Genomic DNA, 22,622 nt, shown 5'->3' with positions numbered 1-22,622 from the left:
TTCAAATGTAAAATAAAATATTTTAAACAAAAAGTAAATAGCAGAATATTAGAGATATGTTGTAGTACATAAGTTCTAATATATATATATATATATATATATATATATATATATATATATATATATATATAAATGTTATTCCGAACGCCGAGCAGCGGAGTACCCCTTTAAGCCCTAATACCAACACACATAAAATGCTGTCCCTTTAACCATTTTGGGCTAAGCTTACCAGAGGTACCAAAGAAGACATCAGATTCTTGATCACAGCTAGGAAGCAGGGGTGTGGAAATTTAATAAAAAACTGCTTGTCCACGGGACTAAAACGGAGCAAAATCTAATTGTCCCTCATGACGATCCACTTGTCCGGACCAATTTTTGCTTCTACACTCTCGTTTTTTCCTCCTCGCCCTATAATAGCCATAACTACTTACTATAATACCTTTTAATTATTCAATAACATTCTCCGAAAAAAAAAAATTATATATATATATATATATATATATATAAAATTGGTGAAATGAAATTGAAATAGTAAAAGATAATTTGGCGACGATCACAGCATGCTGGCTATTAGCGGCGCCCCCCGGGTACTGAGTATGTTCCGGGCGCCAGGCAGGTGAATTTCCAGTTCGGGGCGCCAGGCAGGTGAATTTTTACGGCCCTTAGCTCAGCTTCGGGCAAGCAGGGCCGGACCTGACAAGCGCGGCGGCGCTCAGCAGTCTGTATAGAGCAGGCATAAGTCGGGAGCCCGCTCCATACAGACTGCTGAGCGCCGCCACGCTTGTAAGGTCCGGCCCTACTAAGGGCCGGAAAAATTCACCTGCCCGGCGCCCGGAACTGCATGTCCCGGGCGTTGGGTGATAGGAATTCCACAACCCTGGGAAGGCAATACTATTTGTTTACTGTAAATAGTATATTTTAGTACTGTGTGAATTAAACTGTTTTCACCTAAATATAAGAAATCTTCTACAACCTGCAAGCAATGAACGTGGCAAAGTAGAGAAAACTGCTTCAGACCAAGAGAACCTTTATTAGGTACACATTATACAGGCAGGACTATGTTGCCCAAGTCATCTGTGTGCTTACTAAAGTGAGTTTGTAATAGGGTATTTCTCTTGTACCTGGCATCTGTTGTGTGAACACTGCCAGGAACTTTTCAAGGCTCTTATATGGCACAGTTGAAGAGCAAGTGTAAAATGGAAATACAAAGGGAATTTAGTGTTCCATGTAGCGGTTCTTGATTTAGAAGTCTTGCTTTTCTCTTTTCCTGCATCTCAGGAGAAAAGAAAAAACAATATTCTGTGCAATCACTGTAAAGACAACAAGACAAAGAGCAATTTCCACCAGTTCCAGGTGCAGCCAAATAATAAATGAAACCTCAGGGCTAATTTACTAACAAATAAAAAATAATTCTAAATTTGAACATCCAGTTTAGTACGTAGAAAATGTTAACATGCAGTCAGTGTTTGTTTTTTCCCTTCTTTGCAAGAAAGTTATCCCCAGAAGCCTGTCAAGAGAGATACCGTACTTATCGGTGTATAATACGCACTTTTAAACCTAAAATAATAGGCAAAAACCCGGCAGGGATTGTCACTCGTCATGCTTTCAAAGCTTTACTGGCTACGTAGCCCTGAAAGACCCGCAGACTGAACCTGAGCCAGCCAGAATGCGGCCGGGTGAGGTAAAATTAAAAAAAAAAGCAGGCGTGAAGGGGGTTGGGGCAATGATAAGGCACAGATAAGCTGGGCGGGGGATGATGAGGCACAGATAAGCTGGGTGGGGGATTTTGAGGCACAGGGGGAATCACGGGGCAAATGAGACACAGGGGGGATCACAGGGGAAAATTTCCTAAAATAACAAATTTAGTAACTATAATTATGAATACTATTAAAAACAAGATACTTAAAAAATGGCCTAATAAAGCTATAGTTATTTTTTTTAAACTCTTTTAGGGAACCATGATTTTAACGAAAGCAATCCCTTTCTATGTTGGGGTAGTGTCTTTCTTTTCTTTTAGTGCAGAGAATGGCCCCTTGTTTTAGATTCAGTCCTGGGTATAGAAAATCAAAAAAAGATCTCTGTAGTGACCCATAATACAGTTATATAATATTTATTAGGGTACACCTAGCTGCCTTTCTTCTAAACTAAACTTAAAGGGGTTATCCAGAAAAAAAAAAATGTTTTTATATATCAACTGGCTCCAGAAAGTTACAGATTTTTTTTTTTTTTTAAATTTGTTTTATTGAAAAGTAAATAACTTTAGACCACAGGCCCATTAAAGTGAACATGAAGCATATCTACAGTACATAGAAAAGGGTCATGAGACCATACATCAAGTTACAGAATGCAAGCGACAGGATACTCCAGGTTACATCACATGGTAAACATCGAAGTCATAAAACACTACCCAACTGAGGTAGGTAAACTGAAAACAAAATAGAACAAAAAGGCGAACATTCGCCAAAATTAGCAATCGTATACCATCCCGCGAGGAGCACCAATACTATCACTAGTTAGTGGTACCATCAAATAACCCATGAGAAATAATCTCGAAAGGCACCCACGCATCCAAGGAGGTAGAAAAAGAATCGACAAACGTACACAGAAAGAGAAACAAAGGTTAGTAGAGACCACAGATAGCAAGCATAGCATCAATGTATCTTACACTGTCCCAGAGGGGGTCACAGAATACGAGCATTGAGTCAAGGGAGAGGAACACCAACCACCCCACACAGAATAAAATTTACCCGGGCACTTCCTATTTTTGTACACTATGTGTGAGAAAGGCAATGTAGCATTTACCATAGCCTTCCATTGAGTCAGGGTAGGAGAGCCGGGGTCCATCCATTTAAGAGCAATAGCCTTCCTGGCCAAGAACAGAGTTTCCCGCAAAAACGTACGTACGTGATGTGTCCATATCTCTTCATCTAAGATACCAAAAAGGCAGATCAAAGGATCAAGAGATAGGGAAGGTTGAGCCAGAGTAGCTAAAAAAGTGAGCACTGCATGCCAGAAAGCTGCGATATATGGGCAGGCCCAAATCAAATGCCAAAAGTCTGCCCTGGCAGCGCTACAACGATGACAAGCATCGGAGTCTGAACGACCCATTCTATTGAGCCTTAAAGGAGTGATATAACTATAGTGTATAATGTTCAATTGGATCAATTTATTATTCGCCGCCGGGGACACTAACATGTGGGAGGAAAAAATGTCCTCCCATACATCCTTAGTCAAATTAGGGATATGGGATTCCCAATGCCGGACCGCCGGTACTGGATTGCGGGAGTTCTTGGCCTGAATAAGGTGCGTGTACAGGATGGACACCAGCCCCCTGGGACCCTGTGACTTCAGAACCCCAATGAGGGGAAACGCTGATATCAATGGGCTCCCCATTGGGAACTGGGCATTCAGGGCGTGTCGGAGCTGGAGGTATTTAAAAAAACTGTTTCTGGGAAGAGCATGACTGGATTGCAACTGATCAAATGAACAGAGCACATTGTCACGATAAACATGCCCCAAGGTGAGCACCCCCGCGTTCTGCCAGAAGACTGGGTCCAGAGCATCGCTCACTTGAGGAAGTTGAGGATTATGCCATAGAGGGGTATCCTCAGCGATGTCAGTATATCCATATATCCCCTTAACAGCGCGCCATACCTTTATAGCCAGCTTATGAAGTTGGAGATAAGCTCTACCACCCAGGACAGGGCTATCTAGCAGCATCCTAAGGGTCATTATCGGGACAGACCTAGCTAGGGACTGTTCGGAGTCCGGCACCACATCCCCAGAGATCCAATGCCTGATATACCGAAGTTGACCGGCCAAATAATATAAATAAAAAATCAGGGAGTGACATTCCCGCCGCCAACTTGGGGCGTTGTAACGTGGTTAGCCGAATTTTAGGTCTATTGGGGCCCCAAATAAATGGTGAAAGAAGGGAGTGAAGAGAATCAAAGAAGTGTCTAGGTACAGGCACTGAGGCATGCTCCAGCGCATAAAAGGCACTTAGGTAAGACAATGAGTTTAATAAGATTGATACGGCCAGCGACCGACAATGGGAGCGTGGTCCACACCCGGAACTTCGCTTTAACATAAGGAAGTAGAGTGAGTATGTTGGCGGACAGGTCAAGCAAAGGATCTCTGTGAATGTGCACCCCCAAATACTTAAATGAGGAAACCACCGGGAGGCCATTCATTACCGGGGGCCAATCCCTAGACAGAAGCGGCATCACTGCAGACTTAGTCCAGTTGATGAGTAGACCAGAGAAATACCCAAATCGGTCCATGAGTGTCATGACATAAGGAAGCATCAATGTAGGGTCAGAGAGGAATAACACCATATCATCGGCATAGAGGCCTATGCGCTCCTCCCGGCCCCCCGTAGACATACCTCGGAAGCCAGGATCCTGCCGAATGCGGAGGGCGAGGGGCTCCACTGCCACCGCAAACAGAAGCGGGGACAAGGGACACCCCTGACGTGTGCCCCGGCCGAGAGCAAATGGGGAGGAACACACACCATTCACCAGGATCTGGGCCTGCGGGCATCTGTACAGGAGGGACACCCATTTTCTAAAGTTAGGACCAAAACCAAATTTAACAAGGGTAGCCTGCAAATAACCCCATTCCACGGAATCAAAGGCCTTGGCGGCGTCCAGCGACGCCAAAGCCCAATCTCCCCCCAGAGCGTTTCCCACCTGGACAGCCGCCTGTACCCTACGGATGTTATCGGATGTGGATTTGCCAGGCATAAAGCCGGATTGATCTGGGTGAATTATGGATAGGATTACCTTGTTCAATCGGTTAGCTAAAACTTTCGTAAGCACCTTATAATCCAGATTCAGCAGCGAAATGGGTCTGTAAGAACCGCACTCTACAGGATTTTTATCAGGTTTTAGGAGGACAACTATGGTTGCCTCATACATAGAGGCAGGTAGAATACCATCCTCAAATGCCCGTTCAAACATTGCAAGCAGGGAAGGAAGGAGCATGTCGGAATACCGCAAGTAAACCTCCAGTGGAAGGCCATCAGGGCCCGGAGATTTACCCTTAGTCATGTCCCCCATGGCATCCTGAATCTCCAGTAAGGAGAGGGGGGCCTCCATCATCATCCGATCACTATCAGATAGTACCGGAAAGTCAATACCGTCCAGGTAGGTGTCTAACTCCTCAGCACCATATTGCACCTGTGAAGAATAAAGATTAGAGTAGTATGTGGCAAAGCAACGCGCAATGTCCGCAACCCCCAACAGCTCGGACCCATCCGAGGCCACTATCTTAAGAATCGCAGGGGCAGAAGAGTTCTGCCTGACTATATGTGCTAACAGCTTACTAGATTGATTGCCATGTTCAAAGTAGAATTGTTTTGTGAAAAACAGCTTTCTATTGGCCTTCTCTGAGAGGTGCAGCATATATTGCCGCCCCGCACACAGCCATTCAACCTTATTAGCCTCGGATGAGTCCGCAACGTATCGGGCCTCCAGCTCCGCACATCGTCCAGCCAGCTCCTCCTCCCGCCTAGACGCTGACTTTTTGAGAAAGGAGATAGTGGAGCGCAAGCACCCCCTCAAATACGCCTTCAGTGTCTCCCATACCAGGATGGGGGAACTCCCAGGGGAATTAGCCTCAAGAAAGACTCGAAGCTGGTCCGGAATACGGTCGCAGGAGCCTATCTGTTCCAGCCAGAAAGGGTGGATTTTCCACCTCCGCGGTGAACCAGGATCTACCATGGAGACATCAAGCATTAGGGGGGAATGGTCTGATATAGCCCTCGGTTCATAGGAAACCGCTGAAACTTGGGGAAGAAGGAGCGAGTTGCCACATGCAAGGTCAATCCTGGACAGCGCATTTCTGCCCAGAGTGTGACAAGAGTATTGCCTAGCCTGAGGGTACCTGGCCCTAAAAATGTCTACCCATCCAACCTCCTCCAAAAACAGCGATAAAGGGCCACCCCCAACTCCCACCGGGACCCCCCTGGGGCTATGACGATCTAGGGACGGATTCGGTACCATGTTGAAGTCCCCCATACAGAGGACACGGGCAGAGGGATAACTAGCTGCGAAGGTAACCGCCTTATGGAGTATATCCATAGAGGCAGGGGGAGGGTTGTATATGAATAAGAAGACAAAAGGCACATTATTTAAAAATGCGTATACAAAGATAAAACGACCCTGTGAATCCTTACGTACTGTAACCGGGTCCCACCTTACTCTCCGGCTAACCAGTAGGGAAACCCCCCTTGAGAAGGACGTGTGATAGGAGTGCAAGGACCATTGGACCCAGGGTTTAGAAAACTGTCCAGCTCTATCTGGAGTAAGATGTGTCTCCTGCAGTGCCACAATATGAGGCTGATACTTCCTAATATGGGAGAATATCATAGTGCGCTTGCGCGGGGTGCGTGCTCCTCTAACATTCCATGACATTATCTTAATATCAGCCATAAGAAGAGACAACACGTAAAACAGCAGGGGGAGAGGTAAAGACAGAGAAGACATACATGCCCCAGCCGGGGTGAGAAATACTGACAGGGATGCGCGGGACCATATATAGACCGTAGTACTGAAGTGGTTAGACAAAAAACCCTACTAATAGGCGACCTCGCGGGTAGGTATCGTGGAGGCAAAATGAAACCCCAAACTAAGTAGGGGATCAGTAAATAAATCAAACAGTAAACATATCTATACCAGTGTTGCATAAGCATCAGTGGAGCAACAGCTCCATCTAGTGGGGAGAACCTGCTCATACATGCTAACAGTGGAGAACCCTGAGTATGTTCATCAATCAGTAGGAGAATATTAGTCCAACTGGGACCCGAGAGAAGAAGTGGAGGAGAATACAGGAAAAAAAAAATAAAAAACGAGGGGGGGGGGAGAAGGGGAAAGGGAGGAAGAGAAAAGGAAGGAGAGAGGAAGGAGAGAGGAAGGAGAGAGAGGGGGGACGGGAGGGGGAAGAACAGGGGGTGGAGGGAGGGTCTTACGAAGGAGAGAAGGATAGGGGAAGCAGGAGAAAGAGAGAGGAAATAGAAAATGAGAAAATACATATGATCAACAGTAAATCCCATCCCCTACTCAGGAGATTGTCCACTCGCCACCCCGACCCCCCCACAAATGGAAAAAAATAAAAAAGAAAAAACAAAAAAATAATAATCCCAGCAAACAGGAGTCACACAGCAAGGGACAGTCCAGGTAGTCGAGGAACAAAAGGCCTAAGGCACTAAAATGGGGGGGGGGGTTTGGTTAGGAAGGGAGAACGGGAAGGGGGGGGGGGGGGGAAATGGCACATCAGGGAGGGGGGAAGGAGACCAGATAGAGATCGTGTACTAGTAGTCCAGCGGCCGACGTCCTCCAAGTCTGTGACTCAAAAATAAAAAATAAAAAAAAGGGAAAAAAAAATGAACCGACCCAGGGAAAAGGGACAGGGTGACGTGGAAGGTAGACTGGAGAGGTACAGAGTAAATCCCTTCAGAGGGTCAGGGTAGGGCCCTCATACAGTCCCGGAGGAACAGTCCTGAATCAGGGCACACAGCAGTCCAAAGTAAGCAACAGGATGGGGGCGAGGGAAGGGAGAGGTAAGGCCTGGGATCATCAGGGAGGCATTAGGTGCATGGGGAGAGTGGAGGGCCTGGGGAGACTAGGCTCCCGGGGAGGGGGGAGGAGGAAGCACAGTACCTTGAGCTCCGCAAAGGGGTCCAGGAGACCGGGGCCATACAGGGGGATAGAGGCAAGGAGAGGGAGGGTAAAGGTCATGGCAGGAGGTCCTGTACCAGCATCTCCATCTCACCACGTAATCCGGGGTCACCTACAGGATCCGGATCAACGTCGGCGCCGTAGCCAGTCATCCGCATCCTGCGGGGAAGTAAAGAAAACCGCCCGGTCACCATCCACGATCCTCAACCGGGCAGGGTATGCCATGGAGTATGGTACCCCTCTCTCTCTCAGCCGCGCCTTGATAGAAGTAAACGAGGCCCTCTTGCGTTGAAGATCAGAGGAGAAGTCCGGGAAAATGGACACCTTTGCGTTCTGCACTATGATTTCCGGCAGCCGCCGGGCAGAGCGGAGGATCAAGTCCCGATCATTGCAGTTGAGAAACCTCGCCAATAGAGGACGAGGAGGCGCTCCAGGGATCGGAGGCTTAGATGGTACTCGGTGTGCTCTCTCCACGGCGTAAGCAGCTGAGAAGGGGGCATCCGGAAAGAGCTCTTTGATCCAGGACTCCACATAGGCCCCCGGGTTCTGACCCTCCGCCCGCTCAGGAAGACCGATCACTCTAATGTTATTCCGGCGCAGCCGGTTCTCGAGGTCGTCATTCTTCTGACGGGCCAAATCCAGTTGCTCCCGGACCTCGCGGAGTGAAGAGGGTAGAGGCTGTACCGTGTCTTCCAGGGTGGAGATGCGTGTCTCAGTCTCCGTCACCCGCTCCCTCAAGGTCTGAAAGTCCTGCCTTAGGAGGCCCACGTCCACCCTGACCTCTTCAAGCTTGCCGGTGAGAGAAGTGCGGCATGTCTGGATCGCCATCAGGAGGGTATCGCTCACCTCCCGAAGGGTAAGGTCAGTAGAATCAGCGCCCTCTTCACGATGTGAAGCCTCTCCTTCCTCCGCAGCCGCTGGTGGAACACGCGCCCCGGCCTGAGCGGCGCCATCTTGCCTGACTGCGCGGGCATAGTCCCGGAGCTTTTCCACGGCCGGTCGATCCTTGTTTCTCGTCGGGTCTTGTTTAGAGGCCATAATGCGGGTCCTCAACCGAGTCTGTGGGGTCAGGGACTCCAGGATTCACCTCAGGATAAGTTAAATGCAGGTTCTAAGCGGGAGCACTCACAGCGTGCGACCGCTCATCTCAACCGCCAAGCCACGCCCCCGTTACAGATTTTTTTAATTATTTCTATAAAAAAATCTTAATCATTTCAGTACTTATGAGCTGCTGTAGTTGAGTTGTTCTTTTCTGTCTAAGTGCTCTCTGATGACACGTGTCTAGGGAACCACCCAGTTTAGAAGCAAATCCCCATAGCAAACCTCTTCTACTCTGTGCAATTCCCGAGACAAGCAGAGATGTCAGCAGAGAACACTGTTGCCAGATAGAAAACAACAACTTCACTTCAGCAGCTGATAATTATTTAAAGGATTAAGATTTTTTTAATAGAAGTCTTTTTCAAATCTGCTTAACTTTCTGGAGCCAGTTGATATAAGAAAAAAAAGTTTTTTCCTGGAATACCCCTTTAATTTTAATCCTCCATCTGGGTTCCTCATATTGTTTTAAGACAAAGCAAAAAGCTACAGGGGAAAAGAGTTGCTGTGGTCTTGGAGGGGTTAATATGTAAATAAAGCACTTCCCCAATTTACTCATCATTGAGTACATAGTAGCATTGAATGTTTTTTTTTTTTTTTTGGACAGATCCAAGCGTGAAAACATATGACCCATAAAAGGAAAGTTTTTTGCCCATATAATGGACACCATCACCTCCACTTTTTCTGCAGTGTCATCTGTATCATTCCAGGCTTGCTGTATCCACACATTACATTACTGCAGCAAGAGCATGTGACTTTTGATCAGACGGATTCTTGACTTTCAGATTTCAAACTGCATTCTCGCTCATTCAAATCTGCTATTAATCCCATAATGCATCAGCACAGCATCACATGGGCAGCTGAAGCCAGTACCATCTTTGCCTACTCTGATTACCATGTAAGAATCCTCATCTTTATATTCTTCTAAGGCTACAAGTATACAGTCAGGGAGGGTAAATGGTCATCACATCCATTATAAGATTAGGGTCACACGTAGTGCATAGTGCTTTTCACAATGAGGATGTGCCGACGGCAGTCACAAAAGAGAGTTCCCTGCTGTGGCTGAGTAGCTCTGTGTGGCCACTCAGTGGTGGATTTCCTGCTTTAGGCTCAGTTCCTGCTTGTAGCAGATGCGCAGCGGGAAATCTGCTGCTACGAGTGGACACAAAGAGCTCCCTGGCCACAGCAGGGAGCTTATCCTTGTAACTGCTGTTGGCGCATCCGCAGCTTATTTCACATTGCGGATGTGCCAACAGCAGTTAGGAGTTACATGTGTCCCTTCCATAAATGTATAAAAGGAGCTTTAACATAATCCTCCTATCCTAAGGAAAGATAAATCAACTTTAAAAAGCTTTACATCCCATTGAAAAAGTGTTCTTTATATGTCAAATGATCACATACCTTTTCAACGCATCCGGGATTATATACTGTGTAAAGTCCTCAACAGATGGAGCAAAAAACATGGCATCTTTTATCTTGATTCCTTTGGATTCAATATGGTCTTTAGAATTAAAGCGGACCACATAAAATGGGTGTGGTACAGGTCCAAATATCTCAAATATCTGTGAGAGACACACAAACAAAATTAAATTAGTTGCTGACTTTTGTTGTCAAGAGCCTTTAAATACATATAATTGTATGGCTGTTACGATGCACCGCATAGCCATGTTAAAACACACTTCATCTACTACCTGCTTTAAACTTCTGCACTACTTTATCCTGAAAGGGGTACTCCGCTGCCCTAGCCTTGGTAACATTTTGTTCTGAATGCTTGGAGGGGGGTCGTGACATCATGGCCACTCTCCTGGTGACATCACACCATGCCCTCTCAATGCAAGTCTATGGGAGGGGCGTGCCAGCAGTCACACCCCTCCCATAGACTTTCATTGAGGGGGTGTGGTGTGATGTCACAAGGAGTGTGGTCGTGAGGTGACGACCCCCAGCTCCACGAATGCCGGATACTGCACAGAGATCGTGGGGGTCCCAGCTGCAGGACCCCAGCAATTAGACATCTAATAGCGGATAAGATGTCTAGGGTCGGAGTACCCTTTTAAGAATATGCTAACAAGTAGCTCTTGTTCTGCAAGGCAGACCACTGTGGCATTGTAAGGGAAAGATTAACATAAGGATAGAAACAGTTTAGCCTGTTGCTGTCCTAGGTATGCAAACCTTTGATATCTTCACATTTTGTTCTGGCACAATTTTGGATAGTTGTCACATATACAGCTTGGCACACATTTAAAATTTTCACTTACTAAGCTTTTCAATACAGATGGAAGATGACATGTCAGCTAGTACCCTAAACATAGGTCTAATAGAAATGAACTTTAAGTAAGTATTCCCAGTGCATATATCGCATATGAAGGACAAAAAATATTTGGACATAGTCTAAGAGCCATATTAGATAGCATGACCGTGCTGAACTTGTAGATCAGTGATAGTGGACTCATTTTATTACATGACTTGCCCATCGTGTCATGAGGGCCACATGAACAATTGCTGGACTGAATATGCAGTTCTTTGCTTCCATCATTCATTGGTTGAACATTCCCTATTGCAAAGAGAAAAGTGCATCCGAAAAGCAAAATTATGTTATCAGCCGAGAAAACCAGTGTTTGCTTGTCAGTTGGCTGATCACTGACCCTAAGGCAATATGAGCATGTTCCGCCAATAATCACTCCACGTAATAAGCCCTTAGACTGTATGGTTAAGGTGAACAAATGGTCTGTGTTCTTGTAATAGAATATTTTAAATTTTGGTCTATGCTGACTTCCTGTTCGTATACAGAAGGGAAAAATGAACATATTTGCAGTAAGAATTTTTTCTCTATGATAATGCTTAGGGAACAAATGAGACAAATACATTATGCAGAAGGGAAGAAGTAATGTAATAAATAAGAAAAAAAAAGTTAAAAAGGCAACAATTAAAAGTCAACTGCAAAAATGTTTTTATATAATGTAGATCATAACATTACATGCATATTTGTAATATACATTGGTTAAAAAACAAAACAAATATAAAATGTGTACATTTTTGGGGTGAAAAAAAAAATCCTGGCTTGTCCCTGTAGCTATTGCCTGTATGCAGAGACAAAATACAACATGCAGGGCTCTGTGCCTCTATGACACAATACCGGCACACACCACAGGCTGGTTTACAAGTTGGGAGCCTGCACAGAGCCCTTCTTGTCCTGCCCACATTTCCCCTATTTGGTCTCCTCACAGAGCCACACAGGCGAAAGCTGCAGGGGCAGCATTTTTGCACCCAAAAATAAATATACACATTCGTTAACCAATGTATATAAAAAATATACATATATTTTATTATCCACAATAAAATAAAATGTTATTGCAAACCGCAGGTACACTAAGATTTCTTGGTAGATGGCAGCCATCTGGTGCTGTTTTAGGAGCATGGAGAACATACATCACTGGTCACAGTTGACATGACCGGATTTGATTTCAGGAATAGCCTTTGTTATAGGGGACTGATCAGAGCGGGTGGATTTTTTTCTTCTTATCACTTTCATTAGCTGTATCAAACAACTGACAAGCAGGAAAGCATGAAAATAGCTACATCATGAGAAGACAGTCATAAGTGCTGCCAAAAAAATATTATAGACTAGGAAGGCCTGAAATATAAAATGCTGCAACTAGTAAAAATAAAAAATAAAAAAAAATAAAATAAAAAAGAAAGCACATTTCTAAAAAGTTTCTCATGTAGGTAAAATTACCAATGAAAACCTTAAATACAATCTTCTTTATACAGCCATGGAAGCCTACATTAACTCATCCTTAGATTGCATGAGTCAAATATGGCTGTTTCTATGTGCTGGCCCAGGTAAGCTTCATTTAGATCATTTAAAGATATACAGGACATTGTTTTTTTTTCTTTGTGTGTGGAAAATGAAATGTTACTATATAGTGGACATGTTCACTTGAACACAATCAGGTAGTGACCACATTCAGCCAAATTTCTGCATGCATGTGCTTTCTAACTGGATTAAATAGATAAACATATACATGTGGGAAATGGCCCACACTTAGTCACTAGCCGGCTATGTTCAAGCCGTTAAAGTGGAACTCCCCTGGAAAACATTTTTATTTTTTTTTTTTAATCAACTGGGGCCAGAAAGTTAAACAGATTTGTAAAGGACTTCGATTAAACAAAATTCTTAATCCTTCCTGTACTAATCAGCTGTTGTATGCTCCACAGGAAGTTTTTCTTTTTGAATTTTCTTTCTGTCTGACCACAGTGCTCTCTGCTGACACCTCTGTTCATTTTAGGAACTGTCCCGAGCAGGCTAGGTTTGCTTTGGGGATTTGCTCCTACACTGGACAGTTCCTAAAATAGACAGAGGTGTCAGCAGAGAGCACTGTGGTCAGACAGAAAGGAAAGAACTTCCTGTGGAACATACAGCAGCTGATAAGTACTGGAAGGATTAAGATTTTTAAATAGAAGTAATTTACAATTCTGTTTAACTTTCTGGCAACAGTTGATTTATAAAATAATGTACCCCTTTAAAGTGGATTTTACTGACTAAAGGTTGTTTCAAATTGACTCTACAAAATGAGTTACAATTTGCCCTATTTGGCTAAAGCACCAAAATATATTGTCATGTCCCTGCATGAAATATGTGGGTAGCAATCTGAGAGCAAAAACCTCATCTGAATCCTTGTCTTCAGAAAAATAAACAAGATATCATAAAACAGATGACATTCAAATGAAAAATTAAGGTCTGCCAAGTTTTGGTTTTGTAAAATAATAAGATACAAATCCTCAGGAGAACCTTTACAATTTTGAGCTCACTGCCTTGCACATTTCCAGGAACCCAAGGGATTTCAACTGGTATGGTAAAGGTTCTTGAGTTAAGGAATTAGCCACCACGCACAAGTAGAAAGCCTGATTTGTAATAACGCTGCTTAACTTATGACCTTCTCAGCTCTCAAAATATCTCAAAAAAATTAAAAGTTTCTGACCACTTATAAAATGTGTTCAATGTGCTGCCCATTGTATTGGATTGTCAATGCAACCCTCTTCTCCCAGTCTTCACACACTGATAGCAACACCGCAGGTGCTGCACATCTCGCATCTTCACAGCATAGACAATTGCCTTCACATGACCCCAAAGATAAAAGTCTAAGGGGGTCAGATCGGGAGACCTTGGGGGCCATTCAACTGGCCCACGACGACCAATCCACTTTCCAGGAAACGGTTCATCTAGGAATGCTCGGAAATAACACCCATAATGTGGTGCACCATCTTCCTGGAAATACTCAGGGAAAGTGCCAGCTTCAGTGCATCAAGAGGGAAACACATCATCATGTAGCAATTTCGCATATCTAGTGGCCTTGAGGTTTCCATTGATGAAGAATGGCCCCACTATTTTTGTACCCCATAGTCTTATGTGGGTTAGTGTCAGACCAATAGCGGTGGTTTTGTTTGTGAACTTCACCATTCACATAAAAGTTTGCCTCATCACTGAACAAAATCTTCTGCGTAAACTGAGGGTCCTGTTCCAATTTTTGTTTTGCCCATTCTGCTGCACCTGAAACTACGGATACTGGAAGCCTGTGCTTGCATTTCTCCTGCAGTGTTGCTATCCGTGTGTGAAGAGTGGGAGAAGAGGGTTGCATTGACAATTCAACACAATGGGCAGCACATTGAACACATTTTATAAGTGGTCAGAAACTTGTAAATAACTCATGAAAGAATAAAGTTACATTGAAACCAAGCACATCATTGTGTTTCTTGTGAAATATTGAAAAAACAAAAGTTGGATTCAAAATGACCGCCATGGTCACCACCCATCTTGAAAAGTTTCCCCCCCTCACATATACTAATGTGCCACAAACAGGAAGTTAATATCACCAATCATTCCCATTTTATTAAGGTGTATCCATTAGAGATGAGCGGATTTACAGTAAATTTGATTCGTCACGAACTTCTCGGCTCGGCAGTTGATTACTTATCCTGCATAAATTAGTTCAGCTTTCAGGTGCTCCTGTGGGCTGGAAAAGGTGGATACAGTCCTTGGAGACTCTTTCCTAGGACTGTATCCATCTTTTCCAGGCCACTGGAGCACCTGAAAGCTGAACTAATTTATGCCGGATAAGCCATCAACTGGCGAGCCGAGAAGTTTGTGACGAATCTTTACTGTAAATTCGTTCATCTCTAGTATCCATATAAATGGCCCACCCTGTATACTGACAGTTGTACTGCAGCATAGCATAAAAGCATCAGATGTAAAAAAAAAGTATAAAAATAAAGTGTTTTTCAATAAATTACGGTCGTCTGAACATGGCAAGGAAAAAACCTCAAAAACTATATTCATTGGTTATCGCCATAATCGAACAGACCAAGAACATAAAAACAATGTCATTTTTATGGCACAGTGAATGCCAAAAATGCCATGTAAAGAACTTAAAATCTAGAAATAAGCAGATTTAACATTATTTCACAAAAAACTCTGCATGTATGAACAAAAATGTACTACGAATATAAAGTATATGTCCTATAAAAAAAAATAATAAAAAAAAAATTGCAGAATAGTTTTGCTCAGTAAAAGCATTTGAAAGTTATTACCACTTAACCCCTTAAGGACTCAGACCATTTTGGCCTTAAGGACTCAGACAATTTAATTTTTACGTTTTCATTTTTTCCTCCTCGCCTTCTAAAAATCATAACTCTTTTATATTTTCATCCACAGACTAGTATGAGGGCTTTTTTTTTGCGCGACCAGTTGTCCTTTGTAATGACATAACTCATTATATCATAAAATGTATGGCGCAACCAAAAAACACTATTTTTGTGGGGAAATTAAAACGAAAAACGCAATTTTGCAAATTTTGGAAGGTTTTGTTTTCACGCCGTACAATTTCTGGTAAAAATGACATGTGTTCTTTATTCTGAGGGTCAATACGATTAAAATGATACCCATTATTATATACTTTTATATTATTGTTGCGCTTAAAAAAAAATCACAAACTTTTTAACCAAATTAGTACGTTTATAATCCCTTTATTTTGATGACCTATAACTTTTTTATTTTTCCGTATAAGCGGCGGTATGGGGGCTCATTTTTTGCGCCATGATCTGTACTTTTTTTTGATACCACATTTGTATATAAAAAACTTTAATACATTTTTTATAATTTTTTTTTTAATAAAATGTATTAAAAAAGTAGGAATTTTGGACTTTTAAAAATTTTTTTCGTTCACGCCGTTCACCGTATGGGATCATTAACATTTTATTTTAATAGTTCGGACATTTACGCACGCGGCGATACCAAATATGTCTATAAAAAATGTTTTTTACGCTTTTTGGGGGTAAAATAGGAAAAAACGGACGTTTTACTTTTTTATTGGGGGAGGGGATTTTTCACTTTTTTTTTACTTTTACTTTTACATTTTTTTTTACACTTGAATAGTCCCCATAGGGGACTATTCATAGCAATACCATGATTGCTAATACTGATCTGTTCTATGTATAGGACATAGAACAGATCAGTATTATCGGTCATCTCCTGCTCTGGTCTGCTCGATCACAGACCAGAGCAGGAGACGCCGGGAGCCGCACGGAGGAAGGTGAGGGGACCTACGTGCGGCGTTATGAATGATCGGATCCCCGCAGCAGCGCTGCGGGTGATCCGATCGTTCATTTTAATCGCAAACTGCCGCAGATGCCGGGATCTGTATTGATCCCGGCACCTGAGGGGTTAATGGCGGACGCCCGCGAGATCGCGGGCGTCGGCCATTGCCGGCGGGTCCCTGGCTGCGATCAGCAGCCGGGATAAGCCGCGCATGACACGGGCATCGCTCCGATGCCCGCGGTTATGTTTAGGACGTAAATGTACGTCCTGGTGCGTTAAGTACCACCTCACCAGGACGTACATTTACGTCCTGCGTCCTTAAGGGGTTAAAGGGGTACTCCGGTGAAATTTTTTTTTTTTTTTTTTTTTAATAAATCAACTGGTGCCAGAAAGTTAAACTGATTTGTAAATTACTTCTATTAAAAAATCTTATTCCTTCCTGTACTTATTAACTGCTGAACACTACAGAGGAAATTATTTTCTTTTTGGAATGCTCTCTAATGACATCACATCACAGTGCTCTCTGCTGACATAATAATAAGTCTTTATTTATTTATTGTTGTCCTTAGTGGGATTTGAACCCAAGGCCCCAGCACTGAAAGGCAGCAGTGCTAACCACTGAGCCACCATGCTGCCATTAGCATACATCTGCTATGCACGGTTGCTAAAAGGGACAAAGATGTCAGCAGAGAGCACTGTGCTCGTGATGTCATTAGTGTTCCAAAAAGAAAGGAATTTCCTCTGTAGCATTCAGCAGCTAATAGGTACTGGAAGGATTAAGATTTTTTAATAGAAGTAATTTACAAATATGTTTAACTTTCTGGCACCAGTTGATTTAAAAGAAAAAAGGTTTTCACCGGAGTACACCTTTAAAGCATTAAAGGGGTATTCCTTTAATGCTTACCTAGATAAAATGTCTGATCGCGGGGGGCATCTTATGCGTGCAGCATCCACATTCTATTCGGGGCTGCTCTTCCAGCCTCTGAAACCTCTGTCTCGCCCTCTTGTGACGTCATGCCATGCCTCCTCTATTTATATCTATGGGAGGGGGTGTGACGGCTATCAGGCCCCCTCCTATAGACATGAATGGAGGGGGGTGTGGCGTGACATCACGTCTCCAGTCATGGAAACACAGAGGTTTCTGAGACTGGAGAACCAGTGGCAGGCCCCCCTGCGATCAGGCATCTTATCATACATAAGAGGTCTTTGGCTGGAATAACCCTTCAAGTTCAAAACAGGCATAGTCATTAAATGTTTAACCCCTTAAGGACACAGCCCATTTTGGCCTTTAGGGCACAATTTCAATCTTGTATTTACTTTTTTTTGCTCCTCGCCTTCGAAGAGCCATAATCCTTATTTTTATATCCACAAACCCATATGAAGGCTTGTTTTTTGCTCCACCAATTGAACTTTGTAATTATATCTTTTATTTGACTATAAAATGTACGGCTGAATAAAAAAAATATATTATTTGTGGAGGAGAATTGAGTGTCACGTGACATATTTAATCATCACACATCGCAGCTCACGGCAGTTTCACTTGGGCTATCACAGGGAGAGGATCTCTCTCTGTGATAGCCGAAGCTGCACGGAGCTCTCATGGCCTCTGTGGCCGCCAGCCTGCCGCCAGCGCGATCGCTCTGTCAACCACTTGCCTCCCTTGCCCCTGTTAACTCTCACGGAACGGGGAACAGAAAGTAGAGCAGTGGGCGCAGCTAAAGTAGTACTGCGCATGTGCAGCACTACGCAAATAGCGTAGGTAGGTAGATTAGTGTAGGTTGTAATTTAGCATAGTTTAGGCACCACAACTCCCAGCATGGGAGTTGTAGTTTAGGACAACAACTCCCAGCATGCCCAGACAGCTAAAGACTGTCCAGGTATGCTGGGAGTTGTAGTTTAGGACTACAACTCCCAGCATGCCCAGACAGCTAAAGGCTGGCCAGGCATGCTGGGAGTTGTAGTTTAGCTTAGATTAGACAGCGAAGGGACTACAACTCCCAGCATGCCCAGACAGCTAAAGGCTGCCCAGGCATGCTGGGAGTTGTAGTTTTACACAGGTATAAAGTAGTTAGCGTAGTGTTTGAACGATTTTAGCGTAGTTAGCGTAGCGTTAGCTCAATTTTAGCGTAGCTTTAGTTTAGTGTTATCGCAGTTTTACAGTTTTTAGCGTAGCATAGTGTTAGCGCAGTTGTAGCGTATTTAGCATAGCGTAGTGTTAGCGCAGTTGTAGCGTAGCTTAGTGTTAGCTCAGTTTGTGTATTTAGCGTAGCTTAGTGTTAGCGCAGTTTTAGTGTAGTTTTAGTGTATTTAGCGTAGTGTAAGCGCAGTTTTAGCATATTTAGCGTAGCTTAGTTTTAGCGCAGTTTTAATGTACTTAGTGTAGTGTCGCATTAGCACAGATTTAGCGTATTTAGTGTAGCGTATTGTTAGCGTAGTCTTAGAGGAGTGAGCGCAGCGTAGTCTCAGAGTAGTTAGCGTAGTATAGTGTTAGTCCAGTTCTAGCATAGTTGGCGTAGTTGTACACGGGTGTAGTGTAGCTAACTTAGTTTTACAGGCAGATGAAGTGTAGTTTAGAGAGTGTAGCGTGGGGTGTAGCTTAGCTTAGTCATAAAGTGAAGGGGCTACAACTCCCAGCATGCCCAATCAGCCAAAGGCTGTCTGGGCAGGATGGAAGTTGTAGTTTTGCAAAAGTAGCAGAGGCAGTTGCGCTCTGCTACGTTAATGTAGTATACGGCCACCTGTATAGATGGCTGGATACGGTGATCACAAGGCCACTTACCCACTTCCGTTCCTGCTCCGTCACTGGACTTTTAGCAATGCAGGAAGATGACTGAGCTGGAACGGGGATGGTAAGTTAGGCTCTCCAGGTACTAACCCATTTTTTTTTGTGTTTTTCTTCTCGTTTCTGATACAATAATGCGGAGGACTACATCGGAATCGGTGGACTACGACGATGACCTGCATTTTTTTCTTTTCTTTTAATAAAATGGTTAACAAGGGCTGTGGGGAAGTGTTTTTCCTAACAAAAATGTTTTAACTTGTGTGTGCTTTTTTTCTTTGTTATTACTGTACAGACTTAGTAGTGGAAGCCCTCTTGTAGACAGAGTCCACTACTAAGTCGGGGCTTAGAGTTAGCCCCAAAAACAGCTAGCGCTTACACCCAATTATTACCCCAGTACCCACTGCCACAGGGGTACCGGGAAGAGCCGATACCAACAGGCCTAGAGCGCCAAATATGGCGCTCTTGGGCCTAGGTGGTAACATTCTGGCGTTATTTAGGTTGTGGAGGGCCAGTAACGATGGTCCTAGCCCACCCTGGTAATGTCAGGCTGTTGCTGTTTGGTTGGTATTTGGCTGAAAATGAAAAGGCGGGGAACCACACACTTTTTTTTTTTTTTAATAAAAAAAAAAAACACGTGTGGTTCCCAGTCTTTTCATTTTCAGCCAAATGCACACAAAACCGCAATAGCCTGACGTTACCAGGGTGGGCAGGGACCATTGTTACTGGCCCTCTCCAGCCTAAATAATGCCAGCCTGTTACCGCCTAGGCCCAAGAGCGCCATATTTGGTGCTCTAGGCCTGTTGGTATTGGCTCTTCCCGGTACCCCTGTGGCGTTGGATACCGGGGTAATAATTCGGGGTTAGCGCTAGCTGTTTTTGGGGCTAACGGTAAGCCCCGACTTAGTAATGGACTCTACACGACGGCTTCCACTACTAAGCCCGTAAAGTAAAAAAAAAAGCACACACAAGTTAAAACTTTTTAATTAGAAAAAACACTCCCCCACAGCCCTCGTTAACCATTTTATTAAAAGAAAAGAAAAAATGCAGGTCATCGTCGTAATCCACCGATTCCGAAGTAGTCCTCCGCATTCACGTATCTGAAATGAGAAGAAAAACACAAAAAAATGGATTAGTACCTGGAGAGCCTAACTTACCACCAGCTCTGCCATCTTCCTGCATTGCTACACATCCAGTGACGGAGCAGCAACAGAGGTGGGTAAGTGGCCTTGTGATCACCGTATCCAGCCATCTATACAAATGGCTGTATACTGCATTAACGTAGCAGAGCGCAACTGCCTCTGCTACTTTTGCAAAACTACAACTTCCATCCTGCCTGGACGGCCTTTGGCTGTCTGGGCATGCTGGGAGTTGTAGCCACTTTACTTTATTACTAAGCTAAGCTACACCCAACGTAGTTTTAGTGTATTTAGCGTAGTGTAGTGTTAGTGCAGTTTAAGTGTATTTAGTGTAGTGTTAGCGCAGTTTTAGCATATTTAGCATAGCGTATTGTTAGCGCAGAGTAGTGTTAGTCCAGTTCTAGCATAGTTGGCGTAGTTGTACACGGGTGTAGTGTAGCTAACTTAGTTTTACAGGCAGATAAAGTGTATCCACTATGGACTATCTAAACTACACTTAATCTGCCTGTAAAACTAAGTTAGCTACATTACACCCGTGCACAACTACGCCAACTATGCTAGAACTGGACTAACACTACGCTGCGCTAACAATACGCTACGCTAAATATGCTAAAACTGCGCTAACACTACACTACGCTAAATACACTAAACTGCGCTAACACTACACTACACTAAATACGCTAAAACTGCACTAACACTACACTACGCTAAATACGCTAAAAGTACGCTACGCTAAAAAATTGAAAACTGCGCTAACACTAAACTAAAGCTACGCTAAAATTGAGCTAACACTACGCTACGCTAACTACGCTAAAATCGCTAACACTATGCTAACTACTTTATACCTGTGTAAAACTACAACTCCCAGCATGCCTGGGCAGCCTTTAGCTGTCTGGGCATGCTGGGAGTTGTGGTCCTTTCACTGCACTACAACTCCCAGCATCACCACGCAGCCTTCAGCTGTCTGGGCATGCTGGGAGTTGTGGTCCCATCAGTTAAACTACAACTCCCAGCATGCCCGGGAAGCCTTCAACTGTGTGGGCATGCTGGGAGTTGTGGTCCCTTCGCTGTCTAATCTAAGCTAAACTACAACTCCCAGCATGCCTGGGCAGCCTTTAGCTGTCTGGGCATGCTGGGAGTTGTAGTCCTACACTACAACTCCCAGCATGCCTGGGCAGTCTTTAGGACTACAACTCCCAGCATGCCCAGACAGCGAAAGACTGCCCAGGCATGCTGGGAGTTGTAGTGTAGGACTACAACTCCCAGCATGCCCAGACAGCTAAAGGCTGCCCAGGCATGGTGGGAGTTGTAGTTTAGCTAAGATTAGACGAAGGGACTACAGGGAACTACAGCTCCTAGCATGCCCAGACAGCTAAATGCTGCCCAGGCATGCTGGGAGTTTTAGTTTAGGAATTCAACTCCCAGCATGCCCAGACAGCTAAAACTAAAACTCCCAGCATGCCTACAACCTACCTACCTACGCTATTTGTGTAGTGCTGCGCAGTACTACTTTAGCTGCGCCCGCTGCTATACTTTCTGTTCCCCGTTCCCTGAGAGTTAACAGGGGAAGGGGAGTAGAGCAGCGGGCAGGGAGGCAAGCAGTTGACAGCGCTATTGGGCATAGGGATCCCGATAGCGCTGTCGACCGATCGCTCTGGCGGGAGGCAATTGGATGACAGCGCTATCTGGCATAGGGATCCCGATAGTGATGGCGATCAAGCGCGCTGGCAGCCACATAGGCCATGAGAGCTCCGTGCAGCTTCGGCTATCACAGGGAGAGATCCTCTCCCTGTGATAGCCCAAGTGAGACTGCCGTGAGCTGCGATGCGTGATGATTAAATGTGCCACGTGACACTCGCACACACCCCAAGGAACCAATGGTTGGGGGATGGTGTGCGAGTGTCAGCCTATAGAATGTAATGGAGGCGGAGCGCTCGAGCAGGGAAAACTGCTGAGTCACTCCATCACAATCTATGGCAAATCACAATCTACGGCAATGCAGCAGCTCTGATTGATTGCTCCATGCCTGAGTTACAGGCTGGAGCAATCGACCGCCGATTACACAATGGCAAGGCAACAATCTGTGTATGCAATCAGCCATTGCAAGCTCATAGGTCCCTATAGGAGCTATGAGCTCGCAAAAAAAAAAGTGATAAAAAAAAAAAAAAGTTAACCCTTTCAGGTTTTCCCTTCTGAATTAAAAGTTTAAATCACCCGGCATTTCCTAGTAACAAAATAAAACAGTGTAAATAAAAATAAACATATGTGGTATCACCACGTGCGGAAATGTCCGAATTATAAAAATATACTGCTTTTAAAACCGCACGTTCAATGGCGTAC

General features: G+C 44.2%; 1 protein-coding gene across 2 annotated transcripts in view; it reads right to left on the bottom strand.

Moving 5' to 3' along the window:
- The window catches only part of NAF1 (nuclear assembly factor 1 ribonucleoprotein), a 128,799-nt gene that overhangs the window by 59,976 nt on the left and 46,201 nt on the right, over nt 1-22,622 (bottom strand). For both annotated transcript variants that reach the window (XM_056561479.1, XM_056561487.1), the window contains exon 6: nt 10,176-10,336. In XM_056561479.1, the coding sequence (XP_056417454.1) occupies nt 10,176-10,336 (161 nt within the window). The remainder of the gene's footprint in view (nt 1-10,175; nt 10,337-22,622) is intronic.

Source organism: Hyla sarda, chromosome 1, assembly GCF_029499605.1.
Source record: "Hyla sarda isolate aHylSar1 chromosome 1, aHylSar1.hap1, whole genome shotgun sequence".
Classification (NCBI taxonomy): domain Eukaryota; kingdom Metazoa; phylum Chordata; class Amphibia; order Anura; family Hylidae; genus Hyla; species Hyla sarda.
Note: the sequence above shows the minus strand (reverse complement) of the source record. Positions and strands in the feature narration are given on the sequence as shown.